The 21,037-nt window shown below is 47.8% G+C and overlaps 1 protein-coding gene across 1 annotated transcript in view; it reads left to right on the top strand.

Annotated features, from left to right (window-relative positions):
• Positions 1-21,037, top strand: part of LOC307230224 (arf-GAP with coiled-coil, ANK repeat and PH domain-containing protein 3-like) — a 56,637-nt gene that overhangs the window by 20,890 nt on the left and 14,710 nt on the right. The window contains exons 2-10 of the mRNA XM_080000459.1: positions 3,701-3,758; positions 6,505-6,624; positions 7,734-7,787; positions 11,817-11,875; positions 12,366-12,549; positions 12,823-12,867; positions 13,009-13,104; positions 13,263-13,337; positions 15,063-15,074. Coding sequence (XP_079856585.1) covers positions 3,701-3,758; positions 6,505-6,624; positions 7,734-7,787; positions 11,817-11,875; positions 12,366-12,549; positions 12,823-12,867; positions 13,009-13,104; positions 13,263-13,337; positions 15,063-15,074 — 703 coding nt within the window. The remainder of the gene's footprint in view (positions 1-3,700; positions 3,759-6,504; positions 6,625-7,733; positions 7,788-11,816; positions 11,876-12,365; positions 12,550-12,822; positions 12,868-13,008; positions 13,105-13,262; positions 13,338-15,062; positions 15,075-21,037) is intronic.

The raw sequence follows: 21,037 nt of genomic DNA, 5'->3' as shown, positions 1-21,037 counted from the left end.
CAGTAGGTTTCTGGGTCAATGTGCTGCGTCGCTATTTGTCTGAAATATGGGCATGTCTGATTCAGTCAGTGGTTTCATTTGTGCGCGTGCACGTGAGCCGATCCCTTTTTTTCTGCACTCACCTGACGTAGTTTGAGGACGGGGTTATTTACAACGGCAGCCGGAATTATAGGAACACGAGAGCAATGTGTGTCCTCGAGCACACACGGAAGCGCGGACAAAGAGGCTGACCAAAAGACGTGCATGTAGCTTAATATCCTCTGTTTACCTCATTCCTTCGTCATCTTTCTTTTCAGATCACCAGGGCTGGATACTATTATAAAGTGTTAGAAAATGATGCCAATAATGCCGCCCTTTTTTCTGTACCACTTTTCTTCTTTTCATATTGAAAACACTGAGTTAAAGGTCACAAGTAATTTGGTTGATACCCTCCCATACGTCCTGAACTTTTGATTCCCGGGCTCTACGCATGAGCTTGAAATTCCTCATTATGGCTGGATTCTGTCCAGGCTACGTGGCATTTGCACCGCAGCCTGTTGCGAAATGGGTTTTAAACCAATTTCCGCCGCGTGGGTATTTTTCTGCTGTTTGACGAGAGGAGCCGCATAAACACGTCGCGGGGTCAGGAGCTGGCACTACGTACAGATTAGGAAGTGCAATGACTCCGGGCAGAGTTAATCTTAGATTTGTCCAGGACTCATTGCTTTTTAATTAAGAGTGTGTTGTCATAGCTGAACACACACACACACACACACACACACACACACACACACACACACACACACACACTTGTCATTAATCACCAATATGACCTGTAATGATCGTGTATTTTTGCAAAAACTACTTGACAAGCTCTGAGGCCATCTCGGGTTTATATCTGTTCACACACACCTTTTTATTTGGAGACTCCTTCTCCCTTTGTATACCGCGTGTGCCAAAAATACTCAAGATAATGTACAGTGTGTTTGTTGGCACGATGGGACATTGGGTTTTGCCCTGCGTCCTTGTAGTCTTAGATGTGGAGCGCGTGATGCCGGGTGACAGATCTGGTCTGGAAGACTTGGGGGGGTCGGACATGTCTCTGGGCTAGAAGTGTGTGTGTGTGTGTGTGTGTGTGTGTGTGTGTGTGTGTGTGTGTGTGTGTGTGTGTGTGTGTGTGTGTGTGTGTGTGTGTGTGTGTGTGTGTGTGTGTGTGTGTGTGTGTGTGTGTGTGTGTGTGTTATTCAGCTGTATAACTGTGCGTCTATCCGCTATTATAGGACTAATGCATTATTGCACGCGGAGGTAGATACACACACACACACACACACACACAATTTTTTTTTAAAGGGGGATAGCCCTGCAAGGTTCACGAGGTTCTGTAGTACACACCCGCATGGGGCTAAGAATAGACACCGTGGACGGTCATCGGGGCTGATGGGAGTGCACATGGAGCTGCTGCATGTGTGGATTCCCCCCCCACATCAGTGACGTTGACTCCTGCTCCTACGAGTCCCAGCGGGTCCCAGCGAGGGCTCATCATTGGAGACACACTCGCCCGCGCGTGTGCGAGACACGCAGGGTAAGCCACGCCTGTCGTCCAGGAACACTTCGGGAGGCCTGTTTGCCCGGAAGTTACCTATAGTTTTCTTTACTGCTGCAAGACACACAAACACACACACACGTATGCTTGAAAGAGCTCGCGACACCCGAAAGGCCCCTGCTTAGCTAACCTCACACTCACCGTCAGTCTCTCTCTCCTCTCTTTACACTTCCCCTTCTTCTTCTTCCCCCTTTTCCCTCTGGCCCCGGCATGCTTGTGTTTTTTGTTTACTGGGGCGGATGAGTCATGAGTTGACTGCCTCTTTTCAACATTCTCACAAGCCCGTGGAAGATCGGCCTGTGGAAGAATTGTTTAGAGGAATCGATGACCAACCAGATGTTGGCCGCCGTCATTCAGATTTTATTTTATTTTCCAAATGATCAGAGGCTTTGTGTAACCAGTGTACGGACGATAGGGTTAAACAGTTTTTAGCAGAATTTAAAGTAATATCAAAATGGGGATTAAGGAAAATATGCCCTGTACAATGATTTTTAAATCCCGTTCTGCCTTACTAGCTCGTTACCGTACGTTGCTTTGCTCCTTTTCGTTGTACATTTCCGTACCATGCCACTGTTTATATTTATCTGTGGAGACTTTGCACTTTGTACCCGTGATGTGCTGTGATGCTGTAATTCTTGATCTACGTAAACAATATGCGGAAGAAAAAAAAAAAAACGAAAGGAGGAAACAATTTCTAGGTTTGAGCTTTTGCTTGTGCACCTCCAGCGCTGCTTTGCTGAGCTGTTAGAAAGGAATTCTGGGAATGTCCACCAGGTGCCTGCGCTGCTGATTGACGTCCCGGTCCTTGCCCCGGCTCACCGCCTGTCTGTTTATCTCCCGAGGTATAAGCAGCGGGGGGCGGGGGGGTCACGACCTTTATAAACCGACCCATCCGGCTGGGGCTGTTGCTCAACGGGCGATGCGGTCATTGTTTCCGGGCTCCTTTTTTCAGCCGGAGTCCTCCTCCCGCCGCGCTGTCGCGCTCTTATCCTTGTTTTTGTGTTTGTGTTTTAATTCCGTCGGTTGTCTTTCCAGCCGGCGTGTCAGTAATAGAAATGTTTGAACGCTGGAGGTAGGGCTGAAATTGTAGGGTTTGATAGGGAGCTGGTGAGATCATCATCCCCCAGGGTTCTGAGTGGACGTGCTCCAGCACAAGCGGGGCGTGGCGCCGTTCCCCGCCGAGAGCTCAAGACGAGCCGAAGAAAATCACTTCTCGAATTACTGTGTGTGTGTGTGTGTGTGTGTGTGTGTGTGTGTGTGTGTGTGCGTGTGTGTGTGTGCGCAGAGGTCCTTATGTACACACGGTCCAACGCCCTAACACCAATTCAGTTACCATAGCAACTGCGACATTGGCAGAAAAAGACCCTAAGGTGCACCCCACCCCGTTCAATATGACTTTGGTAACCTTTGTATCGCTGTTGCCTCCGGTTCTGGCTGCTGGCTTTCTGAATATGCTAAGTGAGCGTCCATGTCTCTGCATGCCGTCATCCATTGATTTTTCTCCGCGAGGCCGAGGCCACTAATCTTCCACAGTGATGCCGATGTCGATCTGCTCATCAGTTTTAATGGTCAAATCTTCAGGACCCGAGATGTGTAATGGCTGATTGCGGTTTAATTAGCTTTTAGAGTACAGGGAGTCACCCGTGCAGTTAAACAAAGACAAATGCCCTGGTGTTGAAATTCACATTGACTTGACTTGTCTCGTCGGAGTCCTTGCTCACAATAGTTTATCCCCTTCATTGTCATTATTGATTCTCTTCCTTTTCCTTGTTTTTTTTTGTTTTTTTAACCTTTCACTTCGCATCTTCACTCTCGACTCCTTTTCTCTTCTTGGTTTTTTAATTACCATAACAATCGCTTGAAACCAAAATCCTGTCATTTCCAGATTTGTTATTATTCACTGTGACATCGGGGTTTGCCGCCACGCCATGAATCTCGCCAAAACAAGGGGCCTCGGCCCTGCTCTGCCCGCCGCAGTAATGCTTTTTTATTTTAAACATATGGTTCCCGTTCTGGGATGCAGCTTTCTGTGGCCGTTTTTTGCGGCCGCCGCCGATCCCTGGCTCGTACGTCACAACTAACTGTCCCCGACTGTCTGTCTTTGTTTTGTGTCTGCAGGGCGGGCATTGATGAGGTGGAGACGGACGTGGTGGAGATCGAGGCGAAGCTCGACAAGGTACGTGAGGGTCTCTCTCTCTCTCTCTCTCTCTCTCTCTCTCTCTCTCTCTCTCTCTCGCAAACACGGATTATCTGAAAGTCGGAAGTCCTCGAGGTGACTTTGACCAAGGTGTCTAAGTTTGTGTGCCGTCAAATATTTAACATTAAAGCCCAGGCGAGCACACAGTAAACACACCGAGTGAACGCCTGTTGCATTAACCTTCAGAGCACCATGATGACCAAGCTGGTGAGTGCGCATCGAAGGGACCTCTCCACACGACGACCATCGCTGGATGGAACGAGAGTGTTTGGGAGTCATTCCCTGAAGTATTAGTGGAAATGAAGAGAGTTGAGGTGTATAGCGGGGAAATACTTTATTTGTCGCCATTTTTCATTTAATTTCACAAAGCAAATTATGAGGAATTCTCCATAGGGATCCAGTTCCATAATTCTGTTTGCCCCTGGTTGACCCGAGGACAAATGCGTCGCGTCCTTAGAGATAAGCTAATGGAGGAGAATTTACAGCATGAGGTAATGCTGTAATCGTCACCTTCTCCATGTCTAGCAGCTCGTGGCCATAAGCAGTTCCTCACTGTCTTCCATGTGATCCTCTCTCCACCTCTTTTTGAGAATGTGCCTCGTGTCTCAGAGGAATTTTGATCTTGCTAATAGTGCGTCGCCTCAAAGGCGTTTTCTGTCCTGACATGTATTCCAACAATTTCCACCTCCAGCGCTATGTTCATCTTGTGGTCCTTCACCGGATTGGCTACATGTCAGACTTTTATGTGGTGAATGAATTTGGGGCCGGCTCTTTAGTTTATTATGTGTATCTGCTATAGCTTGGAGTGGTGTTTCTTGATGCTTACGTCTTTTATTTGATTAAACGCAATGAGCCATGGGAGTGGATGTATTTACTATTGATGGTATTTATGGCCGCCTTCACTGTCTCACTTGCAGTCCATTACACCGCCGCATCCACCTCACGCCCTCTCACCCCGGCTTTATTTTTGTTCCAGTGCCTCCCGGCTTCCACCTTTGAACTTTGAACCCTCATCCTTGAAAGTCGGCCGCTGGGCCGGGAGGGAGGTCGCCATCAGTGCAATTGGTGGTGTTCAACAGGGGGACCCTCGCAACGCTCTTTTGGGAGGCGGGAGAAGTGCCCGGGGACCCTCGAGCACTGAGAGCACTTAGAGTAGAACATTTATGAGATTGGTGACAGCTGAAGCCGCTTTGTCTCGTGCATCTGACCTTGCCTTGTGCTGAGTTATGCCACTTTTAATGACACTCATATCCCCTCCTAAACCCCAGGGGTGGGTTGTTTTTTTTCCCGCCGAGCCTCATCGCCGTGGTCTCCTTCGATAATTGTGCCTTTTTATTCCCTGCGAGCCTGTCCGTTTACATAGTCATTATTTTCTAATGAGTCCTGTTTGGTTAAAGAAACAATGATGCTTGACAGTAAAGCTATTACTATCATGCCCCCTAGTTCCCCCTGCACTGTCATATATGAGTTTCTTTTTTCGGTTCGACCAGCAGTCAATCCAAACTGTAGCTACCGAGGCATGTTAAACAGTGGGGGTTTGTCGTAGGGGCGTGTGGTACCAGATGTGGCGTCCCGACTCTCGATGGATCCCTGTGGTTCATCCAGCCCATCTACCGACACCATCTTCCTCTAATGGCCGCGACTAGGGCCCGGGGTTTTTAGTGCTGTACGCGAGATCAGATTTCCCCACATCAGTCTTTGTGTTGGCAGATATGTTGTTCGTCATGTCTGGGTGCAGCATCGGGGAGAGGCGCGCTGCTGCTTTTCATTTTAAGTGGAATCAGATATGTGAACAATGGGAGAAAAAAATGTGTGTATAGAATTCAGAGCATGATGTACACTATGCATAGAATAGCATACACTATGCACTAGTACACTATGCATAGCGTGTGTGCGTGTGTCTGTGTGCGCCTGTGCAGATACACACCGCGACCACGGTTTTAAAAATGGCTGCACGTTCACATCCTTGGGAACTCTTCCACCAAGTGCAGATTTGCTGCACTATGTATTTTTGCAGATGACCTCCACCATTTCCACACACACATAGACACACACACACACACACAGACACACACTCACACTCACACACACCCACACCCCCCTACTCTGTCTCAGACTCTTTCCCTGGCCCCCAATCTGCCCGTATCTCTTGCTCGGCTGATCTTTAACAGACACACACACAGGGCCTTGCCAGAAATGGCCGTGCAGCGCTCTGCAGCTTCTCCGACCAACAAAATGAGGAGCGAGCCGTTGCCGGTTTAAATGATATTCAAATGAGCGTGCCCCATTACCGAGGAACTGAATTTGAATTTGCAACACAGATGTAACAATTTAGATGCGTAGCTTCTGGGTCGATTCCGAGATTAGTGATTTTATTCAGATGAGAAAACCTTAATACTCACCCCAGAATGCCAGTCCTCCCCCGTTCATCTCATTATTTCCAATTTGAGAGGTTGAACTGATCTGTAGTTAAAGTGTGTGTGTGTGTGTGTGTGTGTGTGTGTGTGTGTGTGTGTGTGTGTGTGTGTGTGTGTGTGTGTGTGTGTGTGTGTGTGTGTGTGTGTGTGTGTGTGTGTGTGTGTGTGTGTGTGTGTGTGCGTCTGCGCGCGAGCGATAATTCTTACTCTCGTTCTCTATATACTATTCAAGAATCTCGACTCTTATGAGCATATCATTTTCAAGTTCGCACGATATCTTGTTCAGTATTCTGTTGATTTTCCCCCAGTTGGTGAAGCTCTGCAGTGGGATGATAGAGGCTGGCAGGGCGTACGTCGGTGCCAACAAGCTCTTTGTCAACGGCATCAGGGACCTCTCCCAGCAGTGCAAGAAGGAGGAAAGGATTTCGGTGAGTTTGAGCGCTTCAAGACGCATCTTCCATCTTCCCGGCCTGATGGTTTCTTACCGTGGTGTCACACCTGTTAGGCCTTCCGCAGTGTATTTTCGTGTCTGTGCCGTGCGGCACCCTGGCTTTCAGGCGTATAAGCCGCAGTATTACTAGGAGGAAACGCAGAACTGATTAGGTGCTTCCCATGGCCCTGTGAGTCCGAATAACATCTGTTTGGAAGCAAGACACCAGCTCCGCTCAACTCGAATCCTCTGTTTAATAAAGCATGTTCTGGAGTCTCACAGATCCCACACAAGCAGGTTAGCCCCTCTCAAGATGACTGCTCATCTATCACAAACCACCAGCGCATTCCGGAAAGTTTTCCCACTTCAACAATAATGGCTGCGCTTGTATAAACAGTGTTGTCCAGACACAGAGCCGTCCAGCTGTTGTGTGCATGAGAGTTGTGGCCACATGCAGAGAGGACGTGTTTACGCTCACAGCTTACATGGCGGGAAGCAGAGAGATCTGAGATCTGCTTTATGGCTTTCTCTCACACATGAAATACTGGAATGTAGCTTAGGAATGTGCTTTCTGGTACAATTTCTAATTCTCACGGGGACAATTTGGAGGTTAAAATTGACGACAAAACATTTTGGGACAATATTCACTGATGCCATCAATCTGGACTTGTTTTTCAAGTGGATAAGAAAATACCAGGAAAGAAAAAGAAAATGACAGACTTGGCTTTCCAGTTAAGCATTTCAATCTTTTGTGCTGTTGGGATTTGAATTGTAGTACTTTGAAAAACCTGGAATACTGATGCCCCCAAATTGTTGGCTCTCTGGCTGTTCACTGGATATCCCTCCCAGATCCGCTGACAGACCAATATAATAAATAAAAATGAGTCATTTCAAACAGCACATGGTCTTCACACGCCATACACTCTGTAGGGCAGGTTCTACTTATTTTACTTAAGAAAGTTGGTTTCTTTCTTTGTATGTATAGTGTATAATCATCATTAGCATCTTGTCTGTCCAGATCCACATACTTGAATGTATATGCACACATGCTTACATGTGTAATGTGTTGTGTGTTTTTGTGTGTGTTTTGTGTCCGTAACATTGCAGGAATGCCTTGAGAAGTGTGGAGAAAGCCTACAAGAAATTGTCAACTACCACATGGTATGACACACACACACACACACACGGCCGATGCCATGGGTGAGGGGCTGGGGTGGAGTGAGTGTTCAGACCCGCCCAGATCCTCTTGGCATATTTTTCAGACATCAAGACCCTCTCGGGGCTTGTATTTCCCAACACACACACACACACACATCAGTCCGCGTGTGACCTCACCCTGTGACGAAGAACTGTCCGCAAGGGCCAGTGCACATACGTGCGTCTGATTCAAACCACATGCTGCACAAGATGTGTGTGGAAGATATAATGCACACTCACACTAGGGCTGCTGATATTCCTCTATAATCACATTCAAATGTGTATGCTTTATTATTGTTAATATTAGAATATATTCAACATTTTAATGCTTAAATTTAGTACGGGGGGGGGGGGTACGGACGGCTCCGCAGCTCCGATCAGAGCGATCTTTCCTTCAAACAAAGCAAGCAAAAACTCTAGGTGTGTTTGATTTACTCCGTTTCCTGCCGCTGCTCTGCCCAGATCGCAGATCGCTCTTTGAAAAAATCCCGCCCACGTTGTCGCGGTCCGGTGGCACAATGCCCTGCGGCCCGGCATGGTCCGTGAGCCGGTGGTTTGGAACCTCTGCGCTGGAGGACATTCCTTCGGTGGTGGTCACGTTTATTTCCCACTTTCATCACCACATCTGTGGAATCACTGGAAATTCCGGTGAAAGACGCACGCTCCCGTGGACACGCAGTGAAACGCCGGAGGAGGCGGAAACGCGCCGGTGCGCTCATGATCGTGCTCATGCTCATCTCCGCTGACATTACACACAGTTACCAGGAATATTTCTCTCTAGTGTTTTGTTCACTGTGCAACAAACTGGATGAACTTATATGGAACTTTATTGCTCATCACATGTGAATTGATTCAGTAACGTTAGCCCAAACATTTCTAATCAATTATTTGTTCATAAAAATAAATACACAATCGAAAGGCAATTTCAGCATTGCAATAGTGATACATATTTTTTAATATTTGAATTCTATTGGAATTTCTAAGTTTGTTCCTGCAGCCCTAACAAACACACACACACACACACACACACACTCCTTACGGGTCTGATTTCTCCCGATGACGACGTTTGACTGTGAAAATCTTCCGCCCTGATGAGGCCTTGAAGGTATCATGTCAGTGTGGACATGGATAGCAGCAATATCCAGTGTGTACAATGACGTAAATGACTCTGTAAAACAACAATTGAAATGGTCCAAACCACCCCTCCTGAAATTATACCACTCGTCCTTTTTTGTAAGTATTGAATCGGTTGAATTGGTTGAAAAACTTAGTACGTTGCAATGGAAGCACCGTACATCAGCAAATCTGTGGATCTATGGATCTGTAAAGGTGGCAATCCATCCGTCCCACTTTCTCCCACCTCCAATTTTCCCATCCGTTCATCCCCTTCCCATGTTTCCTGCTTCCTCCTCTTTCTTTCTTTCTTTCTTTCTTTCTTTCTTTCTTTCTTTCTTTCTTCATTTCTCTCTCTCTCTCTCCCTCGTCACTACCAGGGTCAGGCTGGTTTAACCCTGAGCTTATAAATCAAATCAAAAAGCTGCCGCATCAATCCGATGCAATTTTCTCCTCCCCTCTTTCCCTCCTTGGAGCTGCTGCACACTGCGATTTTCCTTCTATAAATGCCATGTTCTGATAACATGAGAATTTAATTGTGTCCGCTTTACGATTTAGTCAAACTGCAAAGGCTGTTTTTTCCCCCCCTTTAAACATTTCATTTTTCTCTTGCTCTCCTCTTCTTTCACCGCCTGCTGATGCCCTTTCTCGCTCTCCCCCTCAATTTACCTTTCACCATGGAAGCCCCTCTCCTTCCCTTTCACACCCTAGAATTACACTAATAGCTTGTCTGGTTGACGTCATGGAGGGAGGGACGAGCGTCGAGGGAGGGAGGGAGGGAGGGAATGGAGAGAGTAAGAGAGAAAAATCGGTCTGATAACTGAAGCCTCTTTCTGCATCATGAATAAATGGATTCACTTGCAGAAGTATTACTTACAGTAAAACCATGTATATTATATATTATTACAAAATGTTAAGTCTTAGTGGATTTGGGTTGAATGTTGATGAATTTAAATTCAGATATCTGTCAAACAAGTGCAATTTACCATGCACACCTGCAAAAGGTATGAATTTTGAAATATGACATTTAGTTTTTGTATAATGAAGACATTTAGCAGTCAGAGGGGGATGCTGTTAGATGATGATGATGATGATGATGATGTGGTGCAATCTTTCCAGATCTGCAGCCGAACCTCCATATGGATAAAGCTGTCTGGTTTAAGAACAACCACACTGTGGCCGCTCCGCCTGCCACACACGCCGACCGAGTGGCGGTTTCAGGGCCCTCGGACACAGAGACACGGGCAGAGATGTTGCAAACACGCCCGTTTATTGTAGAGAGGGGGCCAGGTGGAACAAGCCGGGAGCAGGTGGACACATGTCGTGACAGAGGCTCGATGTGTGTGTGTGATTTACCTGTCGCTCCCGGATCGCCACCCGGATTCCGGGCCCAATTATCTAGACGCAAGACAGGTGTGGCTGCTTAAACCACCCCTCACATACATAAATAAACACACACACACAGGCGCGCAAAGGCTCAGACAATCCAGATAATGTATATAAATTAACTGTGTTTGTCGGCGATTGCTATAGAAAGTCTAATCCGCTGGCCGCCTGTATCGACTTTTGGTGTGTGTGTGTGTGTGTGTGTGTGTGTGTGTGTGTGTGTGTGTGTGTGTGTGTGTGTGTGTGCGCGCGTGCGTGATTATCACAGGATCAGTCAGCTAATCCAAGCTTGTGCACTAGAATGTGTCTGTGTGTGCACGACGGCGCTTAACTGACCACACTTGGTGACCACGCTTCTTAGCATCCTTCTTAGGGCTTATGCTGACATCTACACCACACACACACACGGGCGCACACACAGGCACACACACCCAGGTCTGCCACAGTATGTGTGAAATCATGTTAAAGTGGCTGTCTGAACAGTATTTGCTGTGTGTGTGTGTGTGTGTGTGTGTGTGTGTGTGTGTGTGTGTGTGTGTGTGTGTGTGTGTGTGTGTGTGTGTGCGCGCGTGCATAGAAGAGAGGCCAGGTGGTGGATTCCATTTTGCAAAAAATGTTCATAGACAGCTTCTCAGACAAGATACTACATGTGTACACATACAGGTATTGCATGTGTTCCTCCAGCAAATATCCTCATTAACAAGCGTTGGCCCTTTCTCTCGCTCTCTCTCGCTCGCTCTCTTTTACTCTCACACGCCCTCTTTCTCTCTCACTCTCTCGCTCTCACTCTGTGCTATATTTGGGGTGGAGAACAGAAATGCTGATTCTGGTCTAGACAGAGAGCAGTTCTGCTCCTCACTGGGAGAGGAAAAGATGATTGGAACGAGGGTAACGCGGCATTGAGGAGGAAAGAGGGGAGGACGACGGGTCAGAAAGGGAGGAGGTGAAGAGCATTTTTGCCACATGGGTAGGCCACAGTTTGAGGGTAAAGGAATGCTGCAATCCCACAAGAGTTGACCCAAAGACATCTGAGTACCGCACGCATGCGCACGCATGCACACACACACACACACACACACACACACACACACACACACACACACACACACTCATTCACGGGTCCTTGGCTCTATACAGCATGTTGCTGTATGACCTTGGGACAGAGGCAACTCCAGATCTCATTCTCGTGCCCCCTGATCCCTCTGTCTTTTTACATTTTCCTTTCCTTTCCTTCGATTGCGTCGCCATATTATCCCTCCCTCCCATATCTCCTTTTTCCTTCCCTTCTCAAACCCACTAACACGTTCAACTCAGCAAGTATGAGGGAGAGTGTGTGCCATCTTGTGGTGGGATCTGGAACAACAAGCTTCGGCAAACAATGGAATATGCAAGGAAGGAGGATTATGCAAGGAAGCATGTGGATAATGAACCATTGTGTGTGTGTGTGTGTGTGTGTGTGTGTGTGTGTGTGTGTATTTCTCTCTCACCTGACAGATTTTGTTTGATCAAGCTCAGAGGTCTGTCAAGCAGCAGCTCCACACCTTCATTAAAGAGTGAGTATTTTTGTTGGCAGGTAACAGGAGGTGTGTGTGTGTGTCTGTCTGTCTGTCTGTCTGTCTGTCTGTCTGTCTGTCTGTCTGTCTGTCTGTCTGTCTGTCTGTCTGTCTGTCTGTCTGTCTGTCTGTCTGTCTGTCTGTCTGTCTGTCTGTCTGTCTGTGAGTGTGTGCGTGTGTGTTCTTTGCTTGAAATTTTTCGAAAGGTCTTGTTGTTTTATATCTATCTGAAATCAACCCTCGGGTGAAAATAAAAACGAAACATGTTAAAAATGACACATGACATATTATATCCATCAAATTTGATAAAATCTATTTCATAATTTTGTGGTTGCAAGCGTCTACAGTTGTCTCTGTTTAGGGGAACTAGACATACCGTATACCACATTCCAGAGATTGTTTAAGGTTTAGATATGTAAATATTGTCAGAGTGTGCATCTGTTATCTAAAATCTCTCTCTCTCTCTCTCTCTCAATCCCTCTTCCACCAGGGACGTCCGGAAATTCAAGGAGACGAAGAAGCAGTTTGACCGCGTGCGCGAGGACATGGAGTTGGCCCAGGTGAAGAACGCCCAGGCGCCAAGGAACAAGGTCCACGAGGCCGAGGAGGCCACGCAGGCCCTGATCCTGAGCCGTAAGGCCTTCAGGCACCTGGCGCTGGACTACGTGCTGCAGGTGTGTGAATGGAAATACAAAGCTGGTGTACCTCACCAGAGCCATCCTGGCTGCATCTGCAGGGCTCCATAGGCGGCTCCGATTTCCCCCCCTTATTCTCCCGGGAATTAGACCCAGACACGGGCTGTTCGTTAACAGACACTGTCTATGTCTCGCAGCAGAAAAAAATAAAAGGAGATTTGGTCGAAATGTGTTGAAGTCCTGAAGTCCGCGGCAGATCACTTTTCTTCGCCCTAAACCGCCATTGACTTCCTGCCGTCTCTGTTCCGTCAGATCAACGTGCTCCAGGCCAGGAAGAAGTTTGAAATCCTGGATGCGGTGAGTAGCCCGGGTTTTAATTCCGCCGCGGTCGTTGCGCTGCAGCGGGGGTGTGCGAGTCGGGAGATCGGCGTGTGAGCGTGACGACGGTACAGTACATCGTGGGCCGGGCGCCGTCGTGACGACGTGAATCTCTTCCAGATGCTGTCCTTCATGCACGCCCAGTACACGCTGTTCCAGCAAGGCTACCACATCCTGGACGAGATCGACCCCTACATGAAAAAACTGGCCGCCCAGGTGACAACAAACACTCACACAAACGCACTCTCCCCAGCACACACAGTGAGAGTGTGTGTGTGCGTGTGTGCGTGTGTGCGTGCGTGCGTGCATTGATATTATTTGTTTGTCGCCGTGACTCGCTGACCGCCTCCACGCCGCTTTGCGTTCCGGTGCAGCTGGACCAGCTGGTCATTGACTCGGCCGTGGAGAAGAGAGACATGGAGCACAAGCACGCCCTCATCCAGCAGAGGGTGAGAGCACGACGCCTCCTTCCTCCCCCCTTCCCCTCACCAGCTCCTCCTTCTCATCTTCTGTGGGCGACTTGCACGCACTATTTACTTCATTATCCTAGGAATAAGGAGTCTTCGTATCTCAAGCTGGAGGAGCTATTAAAACGACTCTTTACCCAGAGTTTTTTTTTTGTTTTATATAATAATAATAATAATAATAATAATAAAATACATATTTATTTTTCTAAATTAAGAAAGCTCAAAAGTTGGTTCGCATTGTTTCACTACTCCGATTGAAACTTGAAACACTGATATGTGTTTATTACATATCTTTTTGATTGTTATTTAGAAATAGGAATAAGCAGAAGTTTTTCATTTCATTTTTCCCTTCAAACTCTTGAATATGAACCATAATTATGGGTATTCCACGACATGCGTCCGTATTCTGAATCAAAATACGACGCATGGTTTACGATCCATTTACGATGTGAAGGGACTACATTCTAGCCGTCTGTGAAGAGCATGTTTTAGGATGTGGAACAATGTTTTTGTCTGAGAGGAAGCGTAAACGGGCTTCCTAGTCGACGGGACTCTAAATGCGGTCGCAGAGTAGTTGTTATGTTGACGTGTTTTACGCTTGCGAGAACATAATGAGTTCATCTGAGGAAGCAGCGGAACGCAATTATCTCCCAGTTATGAGAGATGACTTCCTAATTCACAAAGAGAAACTCGTGTGTGTGTGTGTGTGTGTGTGTGTGTGTGTGTGTGTGTGTGTGCGCGTGCGTATGTGCGTGGATTTCGGAGTGGTCTTCTCTTGGACAGGAACGTCTTAATTTTATCTTATTTTAGCAGCAAATTGGTTTTCCAAAATAGACTGAATTCCACGCCGCAGCGCGCCAACTTTCTCTTTGAGTTATGTTGTCTTAACAAAACACTTAACAACACACGCAAAAAAAGGGGAAAAATGGGCCGCCAGTATATTTAGAGCTGTTCAGCGTGTGGGTGTCTTTTTTTATCTCTCCGTGATCAAACCCCGCCGTGAAACGAGGACAACTCTTCCTCGCAGGGCTTTTGTTTTCGCTTTTAAGAACGCTCGATTTAATAAAAGCAACTCATGCCTTGTCCAGGTCCGCACAAAAATGTCATCTTACACACACACACACGCACACAAGCAACCAGTCATCCATGTGCTACCTAAAGAGATGCCGAATGTGCCAAATGTGCGCCTGGTGTGTTGCGGTGTGTGTGTGCTTTCATACATGGATGACATCAGATGTCGCACCTCCAGTTCGGACACCTCCCCGTTTCCACCTCCATTAAGCCGCTGCCAAGGCGCGGCGGCGTCCTGCAGCCGGATCCTCCCGCTGGACTAAAACGGACAACAAAAGAAACTGAATCGGACTGAACGGCATTGAATGACATGGAGCGAAATGTCCAAATGAGGATGTGACGTTGTCTTGACTCACACAGTGTGGTCACGCACAGACCTCATGCCCGTCTTCAGGGTCCAGCTAAAGGCGACCTATAACTGATTTTGGGTCCATGGTGATAATTTACAGGATTTCTCGTGAATCAACGCTGTTTTGTTGGGATGACTTGGCAAAAGAAAAAAAACAAGTCCCAATTTTTATCACTAAATGTGAAGGAATGATTGGAAATGAGATGGTGAAGGTGCCTCCTAATTTGTTGTCTCTCTCTCTCTTTCCCTCCCTCCCTCCATTCACTGCTTCCGCCTTTTGCCTCCAGACACTGATGCAGGTGAGTTTTCGCCATTATTTTTGTCGAAGATGAGGGGCAGAATTCAAGTAGAGGATTTATCTTTTTTTTTTTTTAAGATAAGTTTGAATTACCTGGTTGAGTTTTAAGAATGCTCATGCTCTGACATCACGTGTGCACATATTGGGATTTTTATCTTAATCAGTCGCCGTAAGTATATCCCCACTGTAGACCCATGTTTCACTGGAGAAAAAAAAGAAAGAGTACGTCAAGATTTCCCCAGCATAAAATCAGCAAAGGCCAAGTTTAAAATCCTGTTCAAACAGACAGTCCTGATAGATGTTATACTTGGTTGGTTGCGTGTATTCGTGGCTCGGGGCCGAGGCCGTTCAGCGACCTCAACACCGGAGCCTCCTGTGCAACACAAAAGCCAAGATGGTCGAACATCCGACGGAGCCCCATAAAGAGTGTGTGTGTGTGTGTGTGTGTGTGTGTGTGTGTGTGTGTGTGTGTGTGTGTGTGTGTGTGTGTGTGTGTGTGTGTGTGTGTGTGTGTGTGTGTGTGTGTGTGTGTGTGTGTGTGTGTGTGTGTGTGTGTGTGTGTTGCATGTGGTTGGCGGCTGTATGGAGCAGATTGGGTGATTGTCTGATCCGCTGGGGGAAAGTTTTATGGACGTCACATTGTGATGGCTGCCACCGATCAATAGACATTCCGGAGCTGCGTTGGTGTTTATGGGCTTGTGTGTGTGTGTGTGTGAGACTGTGGAGTGTGTGTGTGTGTGTGTGTGTGTGTGTGTGTGTGAGACTGTGGCGTGTGTGTGGGATTGTTTGCTATTGCGATGGTGCGCAATGTTTCACACGCAGTGGTGTCCATTAAATGACTCTGACTCGACGTCTTTCCTCCCCCCCCCCCCCCAGCCCTCGCAACCAGCGACCAACTTTTGCGTCTCACCGTGTCCGTCAGGCGCCACATCAGGTTTCCATCCGTTGTTTCGTTTTTTTTCTCCTCCGCCCACGACGCGGTCTCTCTTTCGGGGGGAACAAAAATGTCCCCCGACTAACGCTCCCTATGTCGGCGGACGTGGCTCCAATTAGTCTGATCTTAAAAAGAGCGTTTGTGAAAGTAGGAGTTTCATGCTTTTTATGGTCCGGTGGATTTATTGTGATTATTATTATTCACGGTGATGTTTTTGTTTTGTCTGATTGATCAATCGGTTTAATTTAAATGACGCTTGTCGTTGTTTTTTTGTTTTTTTTTTGTCCTCTCTTCTCACCCTGAAAGGCGGCGCTAGGTCAACCAGATTGCGCTTTTTGGGATTTTTTTTCCCAGACTCTCTGGACGCGGCCCTTTCAGCGCCGGGCACCAGGTGACCGGGAGTTTGCGAGAGGTCAAGGGGTTTGGAGGAGATTCAGCAGATCTGGCTGTTAAGAGCCCCGCCCGCCCCTCTCTCAATTCTCGGGAAGCACCGGCCAAATTCAACAGATGGCATCATGGCACACATGGAGCGGAGGGCAAGACACGGGGCGGGATTCTGTTGATCAAAAAAAAAAAAAAAAAAAAAAAAAATTCTAGTCAATGTTTTTTGCAATATGATATGAGAGGGGCTGTGAGTGGGGGAGGGTTTACCGCTGAAAGGATTTTCTACATCCACTTTCTTCGCCCTCTTCTTTGGGCTGCTCCCGTTAGGGGTCGCCACAGCGGATCATCTGCCTCCAATATCTTATGTTCTGCGCATCTTCCTCCCTGACACCAACCGCCTGCGTGTCCTCCCTCACCACATCCATCAAGCTTCTCTTTGGCTTCCTCTTTTCCTCTTGCCTGGCAGCTCCATCCTCAGCCTCCTTCTCCCAACGTAACTCTCATCCCTCCTACACGCGTGTGCAAACCATCTCAGTCTGGCCTCTCTCACTTTCCCACCAAACTGTCCGACCTGAGCCGTCCCTCGAATGCACTCGTTCTTAATCCTGTCCGTCCTTGTCACTCCCAATGAAAACCTCAACATCCTCAACTCTGCCACCTCCAGTTCAGCCACCTGCCTTTTTGTTGGTGCCACCGCCTCTGAACCGGACAACATGGCCGGTCTCACATCCACTGTCTGTCCCAAATAACAATTTTGCGACAAAGTTCCTGCACAAACTAAAATGTTTTTATACTTTGGTCATGATGTTAACTCCACTCCTGATGTTATTTACGGCAAATACGGTTTGGTACATTTTGTACATTAAGTCCCGCGTGGGGGGGGATTTCCGAACTGCGAAGGAGCAAAAAGAAAGAAAGTTGGGGTAAAGAAAAATGGGCACGCGGGCATCAGGAGAATGGAGAGGCGACGTTGCCGCGGGACATTTTCGGAACTGAAGTGAGCGCAGATTACTTCCCGGCTCCCCTTTGAAATGCAACCCATTTTTGGAACATCGCTCATCCCGTATGCTAATGTGGCGGCGCAGAACGCAAAGCTGTGGGGCTGTGGTGAACGGTGAATTATACATGTTTAACTCCATTCTCTATTAATAGGCAATTAGGTCTGCGGCAGCCGCCCTGATAAGTGAGCGCGTGTCCTGTGGCAGCGATTATGGGATGGATTGGAGGTGGGTGTGGCACGTGGCACGAGGGGTTGGCGTCACAGTTACAGCTCCGACGGTCAAATAATAACCGTCCTATCTGTTAAAAAAAAACCACGGATGTATTACCGTGGTGAATACCGTCAGACCTGCACGACTGCATAGAACAGAGGAGAGGTGGGGAGGTGGAACCGTCGGCGCAAAATCGTCACAAAAGGCCAAAGCGAGGGTTCAAGGGGGAGAAATTTGGGATTTGTTTGATAAGCTGTCGCCTGTTTGTTCCGTTTGTCATGACACGGACATGAAGATTGTTGTGCTCTTCTGTTTTTACCGTCGTGTCTTTCGGTCGAATCTACGATAATTCACATTTTTCTCTCGCTCTCTCTCTCTCTCTCTCTCTCTCTCTCTCTCTCTCTCTCTCTCTCTCTCTCTCTCTCTCTCTCTCTCTCGCTCGCTCCCCACCACACATCTGCCGCTCCCTCTCCGCTTTCTATTCTTTTGAGGCTTTTCATTCCCTTTTATGTGTCTCGGACTTCATTGTGGCTCCCGCGTCGAGAGCAGCCGCGGTTCTTTCCCTCTGCCGGTTCTTTCCACCGCTGCTCCGCCGTGTGGTTGGCACAATTTCCGTCTGGAAGGGAAAGGGCGGGGGGGGAACGCCGTGCAGAGCAACCGTCACAACTTTGTGTCGTTATAGGATGTAAGTGATGTTTGGATTGCGCTGAGATGCATTCATCCCCAGTGAGAGATGGTTTTCGGTTCAAGCGTGACTTTGGGACTTTGGCTGCCCGAGGCGCCAGAAATAGGACCAGATAATATAATTGTCTGGCGCTGCGTGCGTTTGTAGGCGCCACACCCGTACTCCTGGGAAGAATTCTTTCACACTTCTGGGTGATTGAAGGTGGGAAAGAGGGGCTTGGGGCGTGTGTCGTATAACGTCGGCTTGATTAAGCAGGAATGGTTCGCGGACCCCCGGACAGATGGAGGGCTGGCTCTTCCAAGTGGGAGGATGGAACCTCGCCTGGGGCGTCGCCTCCGGAGCAGCCCCGGGTGCTGCAGGGCAGAGGGCGCCTTAAATCGTGGGGAGGAGCAGGGGGTTAGGGGGGTTGGGGGGGTTGGGGTGGGCCGGGGTGGGGTCTCCTGCAGCTTTCGCTGCCCGGTTGTGGAACAGTGCTGCCGGGTTAAGAGCGAGTCAGTGAGATGGATCGTTATGGGATGTATTATGATATCTTCGTCTTTGTATGACGCACAGTAAATTGTTGGGAACAGTTCCGATGTATGATAAGCCACCAATACATAATAATTATTATAATATAATTATCATTATGATATTGTGATTAATTACAAATAATTGCGATTAACGATTGAATTGTCTTTTTTCGTCTCACGCCACCATCATAGTAGATTGTAATCGCTTCATAAGATATGACAACATTGGAATATAAACTTTAATTCCAGTTTATTAACAGTTAATTCCACCTCAGCCCAAAGGATGGAAATACATATTTCTCATGTGATTTATTTGTTATTTGTCGTATCTCTAGCATCGGTTTAAAACTCATCTGAGATTTGGGCGGAGATGTAGGATTGTGGAATCTTAACAATTTTACAAAATGATTAAATTCGGGGATTATGACAAATACACTACACAGCTACTGCCATGAATAAATACACACTTTATAGCCCTTGTTGTAGTTGTTGTTGTTGTTGTTGTTTAACAGTTTGTGGTAAAATCAAAACACAAACAGTGTCAGGGTTTCATTTTTTTGATATAATATCAACAAAACTACATTTTAATCATTTTTATTTTTGTTTATATTTGTGACGGGCAAAGCGGACGATCACGTGTGGGTCGGTCAGCGAGCTACGGCGTGTTGACGTCCTGCAGGGGGAGGCACGCGGCGCTGCGCACAAGCCGCTCGCACCGCTCCGAGGTTCCGGGGCTGAGGGTTCAGGTTGAGGGTTCAGGTTGAGGGGTTCAGGTTGAGGGTTCAGGTTGAGGGGTTCAGGTTGAGGGGTTCAGGTTGAGGGGTTCAGGTTGAGGGGTTCAGATTGAGGGGTTCAGGTTGAGGGTTCAGGTTGAGGGTTCAGGTTGAGGGGTTCAGGTTGAGGGGTTCAGGTTGAGGGGTTCAGGTTGAGGGTTCAGGTTGAGGGGTTCAGGTTGAGGGGTTCAGGTTGAGGGGTTCAGATTGAGGGGTTCAGGTTGAGGGTTTCAGGTTGAGGGGTTCAGGTTGAGGGGTTCAGGTTGAGGGTTCAGGTTGAGGGTTCAGGTTGAGGGGTTCAGGTTGAGGGTTCAGGTTGAGGGGTTCAGGTTGAGGGTTCAGGTTGAGGGGTTCAGGTTGAGGGGTTCAGGTTGAGGGTTCAGGTTGAGGGTTCAGGTTGAGGGGTTCGGGCGCTGAGGTTCCGGAACGTTCCGGAGGCTTCGGATGTGGTTCTGCGGGCGTTAAACTTTCTCCACTCGCTGGTTTCAGTCGAGCTGGACTGATCCGGGAGCTGCGTTCGGCGGTGACATGCTGCTGGAATCTACTCTGGTGAAGATGAAGATTTTGGGCAGGTTTGACTACACACTGGTGAGGAGGAGGCGGCGTAGGGACGTCCCTGTTTATTGGCTCTTAATAAGTATATTATTCATTTAAATAATTTTCTATTCTCGATTTGTTATTTTGTTTTTCTGTCGGTCACTGAGGAATATGACAATCTGAATTCAGTGGGTTAGGGTTTGTGTGTCTGACTGAAGATGGGCAATTTCTACTTAAAATCCCATAACATGGTGTGTGTATGTGTGTGTGACTGTGTGACTGTGTGTGAGTGACTGTATGACTGACTGTGTGTGTGAGACTGTGTGTTTGTGTGTGTGTGTGTGTGAGTAACTGTATGACTGACTGTGTGTGTGTGACTGTGTGACTGTGTGTGAGTGACTGTATGACTGACTGTGTGTGTGAGTGACTGTATGACTGACTGTGTGTGTGTGTGTGTGTGTGTGTGTGTGTGTGTGTGTGTGTGTGTGCGTGTGTGTGAGTGAGTAACTGTATGACTGACTGTGTGACTGACTGACTGTGTGTGTGACTGTGTTACTGTGTGAGTGACTGTATGACTGACCGTGCGTGCGCGTGACTTTGTGTGTGACTGTGTATATATGTGTGTGTGTGTGTGATTGTGTGACTGTGTGTGTGTGTGTGTTTGTGCGCGCGGCCACCTGTGTTATTTCCGTTCTGGAGTGGCTTTGTGTGAACTCCTTCCAAATGGGGTTCAAGATTCTTTGTTTGGTGTTTTGTTCTGTTGGAGGGCGAACTGGGTCACCTGCCAGATTCCAAATGGTTCCACTGCCCCGATGACTGTGTGTGTGTGTGTGTGTGTGTGTGTGTGTGTGTGTGTGTGTGTGTGTGTGTGTGTGTGTGTGTGCGTGTGCGTGTGTGTGTGCGCCACATGCCGGCTGGTAGCCCCACTGCC

This window comes from Zeus faber, assembly GCF_960531495.2.
Source record: "Zeus faber genome assembly, chromosome: 5".
Classification (NCBI taxonomy): Eukaryota; Metazoa; Chordata; class Actinopteri; order Zeiformes; family Zeidae; genus Zeus; species Zeus faber.
Note: the sequence above shows the minus strand (reverse complement) of the source record. Positions and strands in the feature narration are given on the sequence as shown.